Source organism: Oryzias latipes, chromosome 11 (assembly GCF_002234675.1).
Source record: "Oryzias latipes chromosome 11, ASM223467v1".
In the NCBI taxonomy this organism is placed as follows: domain Eukaryota; kingdom Metazoa; phylum Chordata; class Actinopteri; order Beloniformes; family Adrianichthyidae; genus Oryzias; species Oryzias latipes.
Genome location: NC_019869.2, coordinates 457832 through 470176, shown reverse-complemented (window position 1 = coordinate 470176; position 12345 = coordinate 457832). Strand labels below are relative to the sequence as shown.

Sequence of the window (12345 nt, the reverse complement as noted above, 5' to 3'; positions counted from 1 at the left end):
CACACCCACCTGCAGGTAAGGTTGTTCATAATGTGTTTGGTTAACGTTAGTTAACTATGTGTACCGTTATTGGATACATGCATTTCTACCTGAACAAATTAATATTTATAATAAAAGATGTTCATGCTCTCACCTATTTTAATTACATGTATTTAATCACTTTTGAGCATTTTGTCATTTTGTAATTTCCTTAACAAAAATAAATGAAATGTATTTGTAATTAAATACTTAACATACTTTTCAAAACATCATTACTGTGTTGTGTTGAAAGGTAGCATTAATATATTAAGACTGATTTTTAATTTCTTTATCTTCACAGGTGCTCTGGATGAGGCTTTGGATTACATCCATGACTTAGAAGCCAAGTTCCTTTGCTGGAGCCAGGAGACGATGTCATGGCGGACAAAAGTTCCTCGTTCAAGACCTCCTAACTGACATTGGATCTAAGATCATCATTCCACCTTTTAAGCTTTCAGCTCAATTCAGCAAGGAGGAAACAGAACAAACCGCAGCCATCACCCGCCTCAGAATTATGGTGGAAAGAGTGATCAGTAGGATAAAGTCCTTTCACATCAGGAACTCTCTGTGCCGCTCACACTGATGGGCAGTGTGAATCAGATCTGGCTTAACCGCCGTGTTTTGGCAAATTATCATGGACTTTTTTGTTTTGAAGAGTGAATTAATGTTTGGTATGTAAATAATGTATAATGTTCAAATAGTATGGAAAAATTTAGTGTTTCCACATATTCTTAAAATCTAATTAAATATAATTGTTATATTCGTAATATTTTTCTGTTGAAATGTGACTGACTACACAAAAAAATTAGATGAACAAATAAAACAATTTTGGTCAAAATTGTGCCTCGTTTAATTTTTTGGTATGCAAATAACATCAAACATTTACAATAAAAAATAACATTACAGATCAACAGTAAGACAGAAGGCTGAACTGATTGTTAAAGACAAGATAAGTGTAATTTAAGGTATGCATTCATGCATTTGCCACAATATATATCCAAGTTCTCTTTCATTCCATCTCAGAAACCCATCCAACACAACCATGAGAGGTTGGGGCTGCACCTGGCATAATCTGCTTCCAGATGCCATCATATATGGATCTGGCTGTGGTCCTACACAAGAGAAACACAACACACAAAAGTTAGACATAAGTGCATAACTACATTTCAATTTAATTCATTATATCTGCTGTAACCATAATTTGGTTAGTCATAAGATTAAAAAAAAAAAAACTTAACTTGCTCACAAAGCAACAAAAAGTTAATCACCTGTATGCCTTGTACAGTGTGGACCTCTGACCGTCCCTGCCAACTGTTTTGGGTTTTTGCACCACCAGCTCACTAACCGGTTCAGGATGGATTCCCTTATAAGTAAAAGGCAGAAAGCAATTACAGTCTGTAGTCACTACTGGGGGTGTTTTTATAATAATTTAGAGTTGTTATGGATACACATACGTTCTTAAAAAATAATGACAATATGATCACAAACCCACCTGTGCCATCTTTGCAAGCCACTCGTGCAGGCCAGGGGGGTGGAGCAGCCTGCAGACCCAGCTGTGAATAATGTGCGGTCTGGAACAGGATGGCAACTATGTGATTGCAAAATCCTTTAGCAGCCACACAACTGCAGAAGAAAGCTTTCAGGTTGGCACTTTCTGCATCCAGTGATATCTAGACACAATAAATTATATAGGTTAAAATTAGGACATACTTATGTTGCTACATCAATGTTCAGAATGACATGAAACTATAACTGTCAATAGGGTGACCAGATTTGAGTTTGTAAAAAAGAGGAGTGAAGTGAGTTTGTGAGATATTTCATCGAGAGTAATTGGTGTTCAGAGCTGCATACATGAAGCAAATATAATTACATTTCATCTATGTTCAATGTTATTTTATTATATAAGTATCAAAAGAGAGGACATGTCCAGGAAAAGAGGACTTCTGCTCACCATACTTTCAGAAAAATAATACTAGTAAGTGAAGAAAGTGCCGCAACCGCAGCAAAATGAACACGCATACGGGCAACTTAACATTTCTTATTTACAGCTTCACCAAATTTTTGGGTGTTATGTTAATCTCATGCCTTTTCACTTAAACATACACACAACATATTCACTGCGATGCCTTATATTACAAATTAATAACACCAGGATTTACAGTTGACGTAAACACACAGAGTTAGCGGTGATGCGGCTATGGCTAAAGCTAGCTGAAGCTTACCTTGGTAATGGTGGATAAACTCTTCGTGGACGAATTTATATCCCTTGTCCAATTTGTTTCCTTTAGTGGACGATTGCATCTTCACACTCTTCATCACATCGGTGCTGGTGAACTTCGGAACACAACTCAGGCTCTTCGAAAACACTCTAGGCTCTGCCATTCCTCCGCCAGCGAAGCACAAACCGGAACTAGGTTTACACGTTGATGACGTACTTCCGGTTTTTGCGAAAAAGGTCTATTCTCCTTTTCATTCACAAACCCTGAAGTTCATCTGTCACCTTACGTCATCAACCTGTCATCAGATCCGAACACCAATGCGGAAGTAAACGTCCCGTTATATCATCAAACAACAAAGATGAATGAAAATAGTCTATTATATTAGCATTACAACGTTGCAAATGCCACAAAAAGTGATCCTCAGACGGAAGCGTCACACAAACGTAGAGATCTTGTTTTTGGTGGAGGAAGAAAGGATTGAAGTGGAAAGCTGCAGGGACACGGATGGCTTCATCGGGCTGCAGGGATCCTGCAAACCAACCATCAATAAATGAAACATTAATAAATTGTAAATCAAACAAATAAGCTTCCAGATATTTGGAACGTTCAAGCTCATTCAGATCACCTGTTCAACTGAGTTTAGTCGGTCTGCTCTGCTGCTGCGCGGCGTTCACCTGCTGCTCTGCGTGCTCACTTCCACTTAATATCGGAAATTTACGAGTTTTTTCTCATAAATTTACCAGTTTTTATCTCCTAAATTTAGGAGATAAAAACTCGTAATTTCACTTGGTGGCTTTTTTTGGTGGCCCTAAAACTCCGTCGTAAATAAATTCATATTTAAAAAACACATTTTTTTAATAAATACAAAATATGATTTTTACTTTACTCTTTATTATTTTTTATATGTATTTTTTATTTTGCAAATATTGCAAAAAATAATTGTGATGAAATAAAACACATAGTCATTAATCATGTTCTTTTAAGCAAATCATTTAATCTAAATGCCTAAAAACAACCATAGACATATTTAAAAGCATAAGAAAGCTGCATTACATTTTTTCCAGTTATTGTTTCTTTATATAAATGCTCCTCCTGCTCCTCACACGTTATGCTCCTGAATAAAGAGGAACTGCAGTGTTTGAAGCTAATTATTCAGTAAGGAAATAAACGGATCTCATCTTAGGCCACTTAGGGAAGAAAATTGGAGATTTGCAGGATTTATTTTTAGGTTCTCACGTCCTCACATGACCTGGTTCATTAGAACCATTTAAAGTGTTGTAGGTGAAGCGCTCATATACTCTAGAAAATACATCTTGACCGAGGAACAGTGATCCACAGCAGCAAACGGTGAGGCAGAGGCCCACAGCCACCCACAGCAGGGTGGTGACAGCAAAGGCCAGCGTGTAGGTTATCCTGTGACAGTAACGGTCTGATCCAGAGTAACTCGGAGGATAGACTGAATACACCCAGTAACTTCCTGCAAGACAGACAAAAGAAGAGGGACAGTGTTAAGAAGTTATATTTATTCTGCTAGAACAAAACTGACTTTAAAAGCAAAATATTTCTGGCTGAAACATTACAACCTCCAGTTCACATGATGAAGAGTTGGTGGGCAAACACCAGACTGTCTGCAGGACTGTTCTGAGCTCTGCTCAGAAGAAAACATTCCCTGCTTCATCTTTCAGATGCTTCCTTTAGAGGGCGCCACAGAGCACCGCCCTCCTCCATCTAACCCTCCATCCACCCTCCTGCTCTCCTTCCCTACATCCACCAACCTCCTCTTTGGTCTTCCTCTACACCTCTTTCCTGATATTTCCAACCTCAGCAACCTTTTCCCATCACCATCACCATCATCATCATCATCATCATCATCATCATCATCATCATCATCATCATCATCATCATCATCATCATCATCATCACCATCTGATTCTCTGCTGTGATCTCTAGAACATCTACTGTTCCTCCTCCCAAAACTGTCCAGTCCTCCAGGAGAATCTCCTCATCTCCCTAAGACTGTTTCATCTCCTCCTTTGTCATCTTCCTCACCACCAGAGTCTTCCTCACACCACCAGTCTTTGATGTCTGGCTTCTCTCTCTCCACCCAAAGTCTTGGGTGGAGAGAGAGATCTCGTTCAGATTTTAACACCTGCATGAGATGTAATCACCTCTTTTTGTCTCCCTATGCCCCTCCCTCTGCTGTTTGATGTCTCCCTATGCCCCTCCCTCTGCTGTTTGAAGTCTCGCTATGCCCCTCCCTCTGCTGTTTGATGTCTCCCTATGCCCCTCCCTCTGCTGTTTGAAGTCTCCCTATGCCCCTCCCTCTGCTGTTTGATGTCTCCCTATGCCCCTCCCTCTGCCTTTTTGTTGTCTTCCTATGCCCCTCCCTCTGCTGTTTGATGTCTTCCTATGCCCCTCCCTCTGCTGTTTGATGTCTTCCTATGCCCCTCCCTCTGCCTTTTTGTTGTCTTCCTATGCCCCTCCCTCTGCTGTTTGATGTCTTCCTATGCCCCTCCCTCTGCTGTTTGATGTCTTCCTATGCCCCTCCCTCTGCTGTTTGATGTCTTCCTATGCCCCTCCCTCTGCTGTTTGATGTCTTCCCTTTGCCCCTCCCTGTTCTAGAGAATCAGCACCAGTGTCGGTCGGTGTCGACCCGGGCTGCGACTGATCCAGCGTGAAAGCAGGACAACCTTCTGCATTTAGCTGGACTTGGGACAGGAACAGAACATTTGAACAACTCTGGGAGTCAGATCTTTGAACCAATGAGTAGTAAAAAACCTAACGAGACAAAAAGACAGGGAGGATGCTGATTGTGATGTTGGAGGAGGAGGAGGAGGGCTTCAGCTTCACACCTGCGATCAGCCACGCCAAACTGAACATCTTCAGGAGAACCGTGACGGCGGCGCTCAGTCTGTAGACTGGACTGTTCTTCAGGCCGACACTGAGATAAGAGGCCAGCAGAGAGCAGATGCTGGAGGCCCCCATCACTGTCAGGTAAACGGGGATTTTGGGCTCCACCGGACAAAGCTGCAGATGCATGGCACCTGGGACAGAAGCATGCAACCAAAGATGAAGGTTCAGACATGCTGTGAAATACGTCAGAACATGTTTAAAGTGTACACACCCACTCCCACGGCTGCTGCCATCACCATCCACCAAATCATGTTTAGCACCACTGCAAACATGAGAAGAAAATGCATCAAAGGACAGTTTTCAACATCAATGCAGACGAAACTGAAAACCGTGACAGACCGAAGGATGCAGTCAGCACTGGATGTTTTGTCCTGGAGTCCATCTCTGAAGAAAACAGATGTGATCCGTTCAGCTACAGGAGAGTTTGACGTGAAAGGACGAGCGAACGTCCCCGTCACTGCCGCGTTGACAGGATGTGTTTAGTGTGTTTCAAAACTCATTTCACAACAGTCTCAGGAAATAATGACAAACATCACACTCAGTTATCTGATGCAGACAGTCTGAAGACCACAAACTGCAGTTAAAAGACTGCAATGCAAACCCGGTTTCTGCCGGTTTTAACGTCAGCTTGTGGCGTTTTGATGGAGGACATCTGTCAAGAAAACTGAGCTCCAAATGCACTTCTGAGTAAGGAAGGAAGGAAGGAAATCTTTATTTATATAGCACTTTTCTCAGAGAGAGACTCACAAAGTGCTTCACAAGACAAGGGGGGGGTCTTTCCAAAGTCGGGGAGCGACTGCCTGAAAGGCGACGTCTCCCCTAGTTTTAAAACGACTTTTTGGAAAATAAAAGATTTTCATCAGTGGACCTCGAGGAACGTGAGGGAGTGTAGGGAGTTCAAAGGTCAGAAATATAGAGGGGGGTTTGTCCATGCAAGGCTCTAAAAACTAAAATCAAAATCTATTCTAAATTTAACAGGAAGCCAATCTAGAGATAAAAGCAGAGGGGGGGAGGGGGGGGGACATGAGTGCGCTTATTGGTTCCAGTTAAAAGCCTTGCAGCAGAGTTCTGGACCAGTTGGAGACGTTTAAGAGACTTTTGGTTCAAACAAGTAAAAAGAGAATTACAATAATCTAAACGAGAGGAGATAAGAGCCTGGATGATCAGCTCAAGGTTAGATCTAAAAACAGTTTTTGACCAAGAGCTATGAGTGAGAGTCTAGAGACGCAGCTTTGTCCAACCAGACACCAAGATTCCTGAGACTGGGCTGGACAGAAGAGCTCAGTGAACCAAGCTGTCTGTGATGGAGGGAATTTTGTCATCAGGACCAAAGATGATCGTCTCTGTCTTGTTAGGGTTCAGGAGTAAATGATTGTCATTTAACCAAACTCTGATGCTGGCCAAGCAGTGTAGTAGATGTGATAGATTTATGTAATTATTTTGTCCAAAGGAGCAATAAAGTTGAATGTCATCAGCGTAAAGATGATAAGAAATATTCTAAAATTTGCTGATGAGTCTCCCAAGGGGAATCATGTAGAGAGTGAATAGAATGGGTCCCAATACAGAAACTTGGGGAACGCCACTAGACAGGATGAAGATAGAGAGTCAACACAGACCTTATAGGATCAACCACTGAAAGAGGAGGCAAACCAGTTTAGGACAGAACCAGATAAACCGCAGTTGTTATGCAGACGTTCGATCGTGATTTCATGGTTTACAGTATCAAATGCAGATTTCAGGTCTAAAAGAACGAGAACAGTGTTTGACCAGAATCTGCCGCCATGAGCACATCGTTGGAAACTCACACACATGTTCACACACACACACACACACACCCACACATGTTCACACACACACACATGTTCACACACACAGAGAAAACCCACTCGTGCGCGGTGAGAACACGCTAAGGTTCATCTCAGTTGAACTTTCTTTCCAGTAAGACAAACAGATTCTCAGTCTTCCTGTTTTTGCTCGTGCTGGGAAACCCTTCTTGGTCTGGGATGGGGTCAAAGTGTCGCCGTTGGTTACTATGAATGCGTTATTCAGGAATTCATGTAACAACTGATGGAGACGTTTTGAGATTCTGTTTTGGTCATTGCTCTGCTTCTGTTCTCTCATCTCTTTTTGTGGCACTGGTCTGCTTGAATTCAGACGCTGTTCTCCTCCTCAGTGTTTTAAAATAGGAATCAAGAAGAGCAAAGCCTGAACGCAGAAGGACTTGGAGCTGCTATCCAGCTGTTGATGTTTGGACGGTTTGGATCAGGGGGGTCAGAATCCAGGCCTGGAGGGACGCTGTCCAACATGTCTTCCAACCAGCCTGCTGTCAAAGCTCCTTATTGGCTGAACACACGTGGTCCAGGTAATCAGCAGCAGGTAAGGCAGAGATTCTGGAGAACCAGCGTGAGGCCGGACCTCCAAGCCTGGATTTGGACCCTGCTGGTTCAGAGAATGAGCCTCAGACCAGAACAGACAGAGACGCCGTCTGTCTGTGTGATCCAGGATGAACAACAGTCTGTTTGGGAGAGAATCTGGATCTACAGACAAAAACCATTAAAGAAATTCAGAGCAGAAGGTTTTGGACGATGCTTTTATTATTTTACAGAAAGTGGACCTTTTTTGGTTAGACCTTCAGGAAGTTTGGCGCCTCTGGATCAAATTGTGGAATCAATACTAATCCTCTTGGATCTAAAGTTGCTCTAAACTTTAGTTGCTGGACCCTTCAGGTCTCAGGTCCTCTTGGTTCGGTCCTTCAGGATCCTCTGCAGTGAGGAGGTTCCACGTTTCCCACCAGCTTTGCTGAGGAAACGTCTCTCATCCTTCCGGACTTCCGTCAGCTGGAAGTCGATGATCCTCCGAATCATCGGGGCAGCAGGGAAGTCCATGCAGATGATCCCAAAGCGGCGGTTTGAATCCGTCTGGGCCTGAAGGTAGTGGTGCAGCTGGGGGTTCATGTAGTGGGCCACCGCTCTGGGGTTTGCAAACACGCCGGCGCCGCTGCTGAAGGTGAGAAACATCTGCTCCGGGTTTCCTGCAGGAGCAGCTTCCAGATGCTCAGAGACGCTCCTCCATTTGTTCTTCAGGTCCAGGAGGGAGGGAACCTTCAGGAGAGAGCAGAGCAGACAGACCGCAGACGATTATGATTACAGTCAGCCAACAGACACAAAAATATCTCCTCTTTTGTTTTGGTTTCTCCCCAAAGAAAACCACGACTCATGACCACGAACCGAGACGCAGACGAGTCAAAGACTCGCTACCTTCCAGTCGTCAGCGATGTCCAGGGAGCCGTAGCGCATCCCCAGGTCGGGCCCGGAGAAGTCCTGCAGGATGATGAGTTTCCCCCGCGCCTCCCCCATGGTCGGCACCGTGCGGCTGTGCCACAGCAGGTCCCAGTGGGCGTGGCGGTGGATGAAGTCCACCACCGTGCCGTAGATGTTGTTGGTTTCACTGAACTCCTCCTTCAGGCGCATCAGCACCGTCTCGCTCGGATACTTGAGCAGGAAGTCGGCCACGCCCTCCAGAACGTGGCCAAAGTGGGCTCTCTGGTAGGACACTCCGTGGTGGATGGTGAGATTCCCGTTGATGTGACGAACTCGGATGTCTAGGAAGCGGACGCCGGCGTGGAGCTGGGACTCCAGGCTCCAGGACTGACACTCGGCGTACACGCCGCCGTACAACGCCATGGTGTTGTGGGTCCCCGGCATGGTGACCCCGGAGAGCGGCTGGGCGTCGGGGATGCCGGCCATCCAGGACGGGTTCAGAAACTCCGGGTTGGGGGTGTCATCGTAGCTAGGAGTTTGAGTTGCAGCAAAACTCAAACCAATGACTCTAAAAAAGACGCAGATTGAGAGAAAATCCGGCAGGTTTCCATGGAAACGAAGCATCTGCCGCTGCACCACAGCCATTCAAAATGAAACGTCGGACCTTGAAACAATTGTTCTGTAGATCTGCAGCAGGTCTTCCTCAGAGGAGGACGCAGTTTTACCATCAGATCAAAGGGAATTCTGGGAGATTCAATCCTAATCTAGAGTAGAATATCTACAGATAATAACTTTAACTTAACTTTATAACGTGTCCAAGATTTGACAGATTTTATATTTCTGCTTTTCACACTAAAAATACATTTGTTTTAAAAAACAAAGTCTTATTTGAAGTGTTTCTTAGTTTTTAGTGACTACAATCATTTTGTTAAGATAGTAATTCTCGATGAAACTATTTTCTTACTGAATTGTTTGGGTTTTTAAGAATTCTAAAATAAGTTTGGACGTCTTTCTGGCTTGGCAGTGCAGGATTGTGATTTCCAGATATTAAAATACATTTTTTGTATTTATGTCTTTTTTGACATGCATCACATTCTCCAAACCAAAGGAGCTTTTTGTCCTGTCAGGACATCAAACCAAACATGGTTTTCAAAGCTCAAAGCAGAACATTTCCAGAGGAAGCGGACTCACCCCAGCAGGAGCAGAAGGTCTCCCAACCGTCTGAGCATTTCTCTGCTTTTCTGTCTTCAGCTGTTGGATTTACAGACGGAGAGTGAAGATGTTAGAAACAGGCATGGATTCCACATGGAGAAAAGAGCTGCAGCAGGAGCAGGAGGACCTGTGACTCCATGTTTAGCAGTGATGATGTCAGAACCACTGAAACCATCTAAAGCGGCTGTTTGCTTCCATGAAAGCATGTGAGGCGGATTCTGAGCACCGGCTCGGCCCCGAGCGGACTCAATGGGGGTTTAAACCCTCCTAATCCCCAAAGTGAAAGAGGCCGTGCAGCTCTGCTGTGTCAGACGTCCGGGCCGTACCTGAACGCAGCGCCTGCAGCTCCTCGGCCAGGGGAACGCCAAACGGGACGGGCACAGAGGAATGGAGGAAAACGACGGCTAGGTTCAGATAAAACTGTGAGAAGAGGCCCCAGCAGAACAGCTGATGGGGCAGGAGAGGGGCGTGGGGTGGGCAGGTATCTCCCCCTGCCATGATGAGACCCCAGCAAAGTGTCGTGTAGTGATGATGAACTTCAGCTGTCAGAGAAACACAACAGGTTTTGGAGTGAACCACAACTTCCTGACAAATCTGCCCTGAAATGCAGTCAGAGTTCAAAGGTCACCGTCATAAAGGACAGTTTAGCTAAATTCATGTTCTGTTTAATAATAGTGCATTTGTGTAACCTGCCTGATTTTTCTGAATATTCTGAAAATAAAGGAATCCACTAAATAAAAAAGCATTTTCACCATTTAATGCAGCAAATGAAAACGCAGAACAACGAAAAATAATTCAGTTTGTTCACAAACATTGATGTTTCCATTTAGGCAGCATTTTTCCCAGAAAGGCCACAGACTCCTGAGGTAAAAATACCAAATGTTTCTTAAAACTGGAGCAAAGATGTTTGATCAGCAGCTGCCGAGTCGGGAACGTCAAATATTGAGCAACAACTCAGCAATATTTGATCAGCTGCTGCTACAGCAGAGCCCCCGCCCCCCCCCCCACCCACAGGTCAGATTAAAGCAGCTGTAATCCCAGAGATGATCCAGCTGGATCCGTTTGGATTACCTAAAAGGATGGGAGATTGAAATAAATAACAAACATGACGCCAAAAACTTTTGTTCACATTTTTTAGATTTTAAATTCAAGTCAAAGAAGAAGAAAAATCGTATTATTTCTCACCACAGATCTTACTGTATGTTATACATACATTTTTACATAATAACCATATATTCAGTCTTGACATAAACACAAAAGAATTAAACAAAAAAGAGAAAAAGGATCAGCAAAAAGACCAGGAGAATGTAATAACAGAGACAACCAGCAGAGGGCGACAGAGTCAGATTTGACCTTAAATGATCTTTTACTCTGAAGAATCGGATCATTTTCTCCACAAATGCGCTAAAAACAAACAGTTTTTCTTCCAGCTGGACATCCACGTTGAACTTTATCCTCATCATCATGAGTTTGGGATCCTGACCCTGAAGATCGTATGTGACTCTCCGTGACCCTTCCTGTTTCTCATTGTCTCCTGACTGACTCATGGTGGAGCAGCAGACAGTCAGGAGACAATGAGAGGAACCGGCTCCAAAAACCCAGCAGAACCACGAGTCAGAACCTGCAACCGACTGGTCACCGTGGTAACAGCATAAATGTTTTGTTCTCCTGCAGGTCAGCATGGAGAAGGACCGCTTCTTTCACTACTTCAGTCAGCTTCCCAGTTCTCCGTTGTTCTGTCCTCATGTTACGTTTATGACATGTTGATGTTGGACATGATGTCCCGACATGTTGGGAACAAACGAGGACAAAGGTTTCAGATTCCCTCCAAACCTGAGCTGAACATCCTGAGCCCAGCGCTCCAAAGCACAAAGACCCGTGGGCTCAGGGGGTTGCTGGAGCCCGTCCCTGCTGCTGCTGGGCGACGGTGGGTACAGCTCGCCAGTCAGCCGCAGGCCACGCCCACTTTAGAGTCAATCCCCATCTTCATTTATAAAGCGCTTCAGCACAATTCTGACCTGAAGAAAGCGCTGTGCATTAAAAGATAAACATCACAAAAACTGTTTTTGGACAGGAAGGAAGTCGGCGTGCTGGGAGAAAACCCGCACGTGCACAAAGACAACGTGCACACTGAGGACCCAGCTGGGATTTGAACCAAGACCAAGGGTGCTGCCCACTGCCCCACCATGCAGAGAATAAACCAGAGGTCTTCCACATGCAGATGATGCACTAGGGTTGATTTGGGACTCGAACAGCCGGTTCCTGACTAGCTGTCAGTTGGTTTGATTGCTTGGTTGACAGGAAGTGGAGCGGCTCTCCGTGACCCCGCCTCCATTGTGTTTGTCTTCACTTTCGTTTGTTTCCATAATCCAGCTCCTAACTTGTATTCACAGGTATTTGTGCTCAGATTGTTCAGTAAATCCAGACGCTTTCTGAATATTCTGGACGTACAAAGACGGAGACCTGAGTCATGATTCACGTCATGGAACAGAAAAGGAGGAATTATTGATTCTGATCATCATTGTTAGAGCATCACACCTCAGGTGACAAGTATGTGGTTGTGATTATCATCACAAAACAGGATGACATAACATGGAAACACACACGCCCTCATATTCACACTGAACCTCCAGTGACCTTTCAGTGCCGTCAGTCTGTCTGCAACAATTTCTGGATATTATCCATCCATCCATTCATCCATCCATCATCCATCCATCCATCCA

General features: G+C 44.3%; 1 protein-coding gene across 2 annotated transcripts; it reads right to left on the bottom strand.

Annotated features, from left to right (window-relative positions):
• Positions 1 to 7726: 7726 nt before the first annotated feature.
• On the bottom strand, positions 7727 to 10270 carry LOC101162017 (1-phosphatidylinositol phosphodiesterase). Of its 2 annotated transcripts, none has more exons than XM_004084065.4 (4): positions 9949 to 10270; positions 9602 to 9661; positions 8408 to 8978; positions 7727 to 8251 (listed from the first exon to the last, which is right to left on the bottom strand). In XM_004084065.4, exons 2-4 carry the CDS (start codon positions 9637 to 9639, stop codon positions 7880 to 7882), a joined length of 981 nt encoding a protein of 326 aa, XP_004084113.1. In that variant the 5' UTR covers positions 9640 to 9661; positions 9949 to 10270; the 3' UTR covers positions 7727 to 7879. The 2 variants fall into 2 exon arrangements, with proteins under 2 accessions (XP_004084113.1, XP_023815981.1); XM_023960213.1 differs by lacking the exon at positions 9949 to 10270 and adding an exon at positions 9750 to 9865.
• Between the last annotated feature and the right edge of the window lie 2075 nt (positions 10271 to 12345).

Bases quoted from the DNA above. Each gene is read 5' to 3' on its own strand.
- LOC101162017 (XM_004084065.4), bottom strand. From the start codon at position 9,639: ATGCTCAGACGGTTGGGAGACCTTCTGCTCCTGCTGGG. The intron at 8,979-9,601 runs GTGAGTCCGCTT...CGTCTTTTTTAG, and splicing joins GACCTTCTGCTCCTGCTGGG to AGTCATTGGTTTGAGTTTTG. The intron at 8,252-8,407 runs GTAGCGAGTCTT...TCTCTCCTGAAG, and splicing joins ACATCGCTGACGACTGGAAG to GTTCCCTCCCTCCTGGACCT.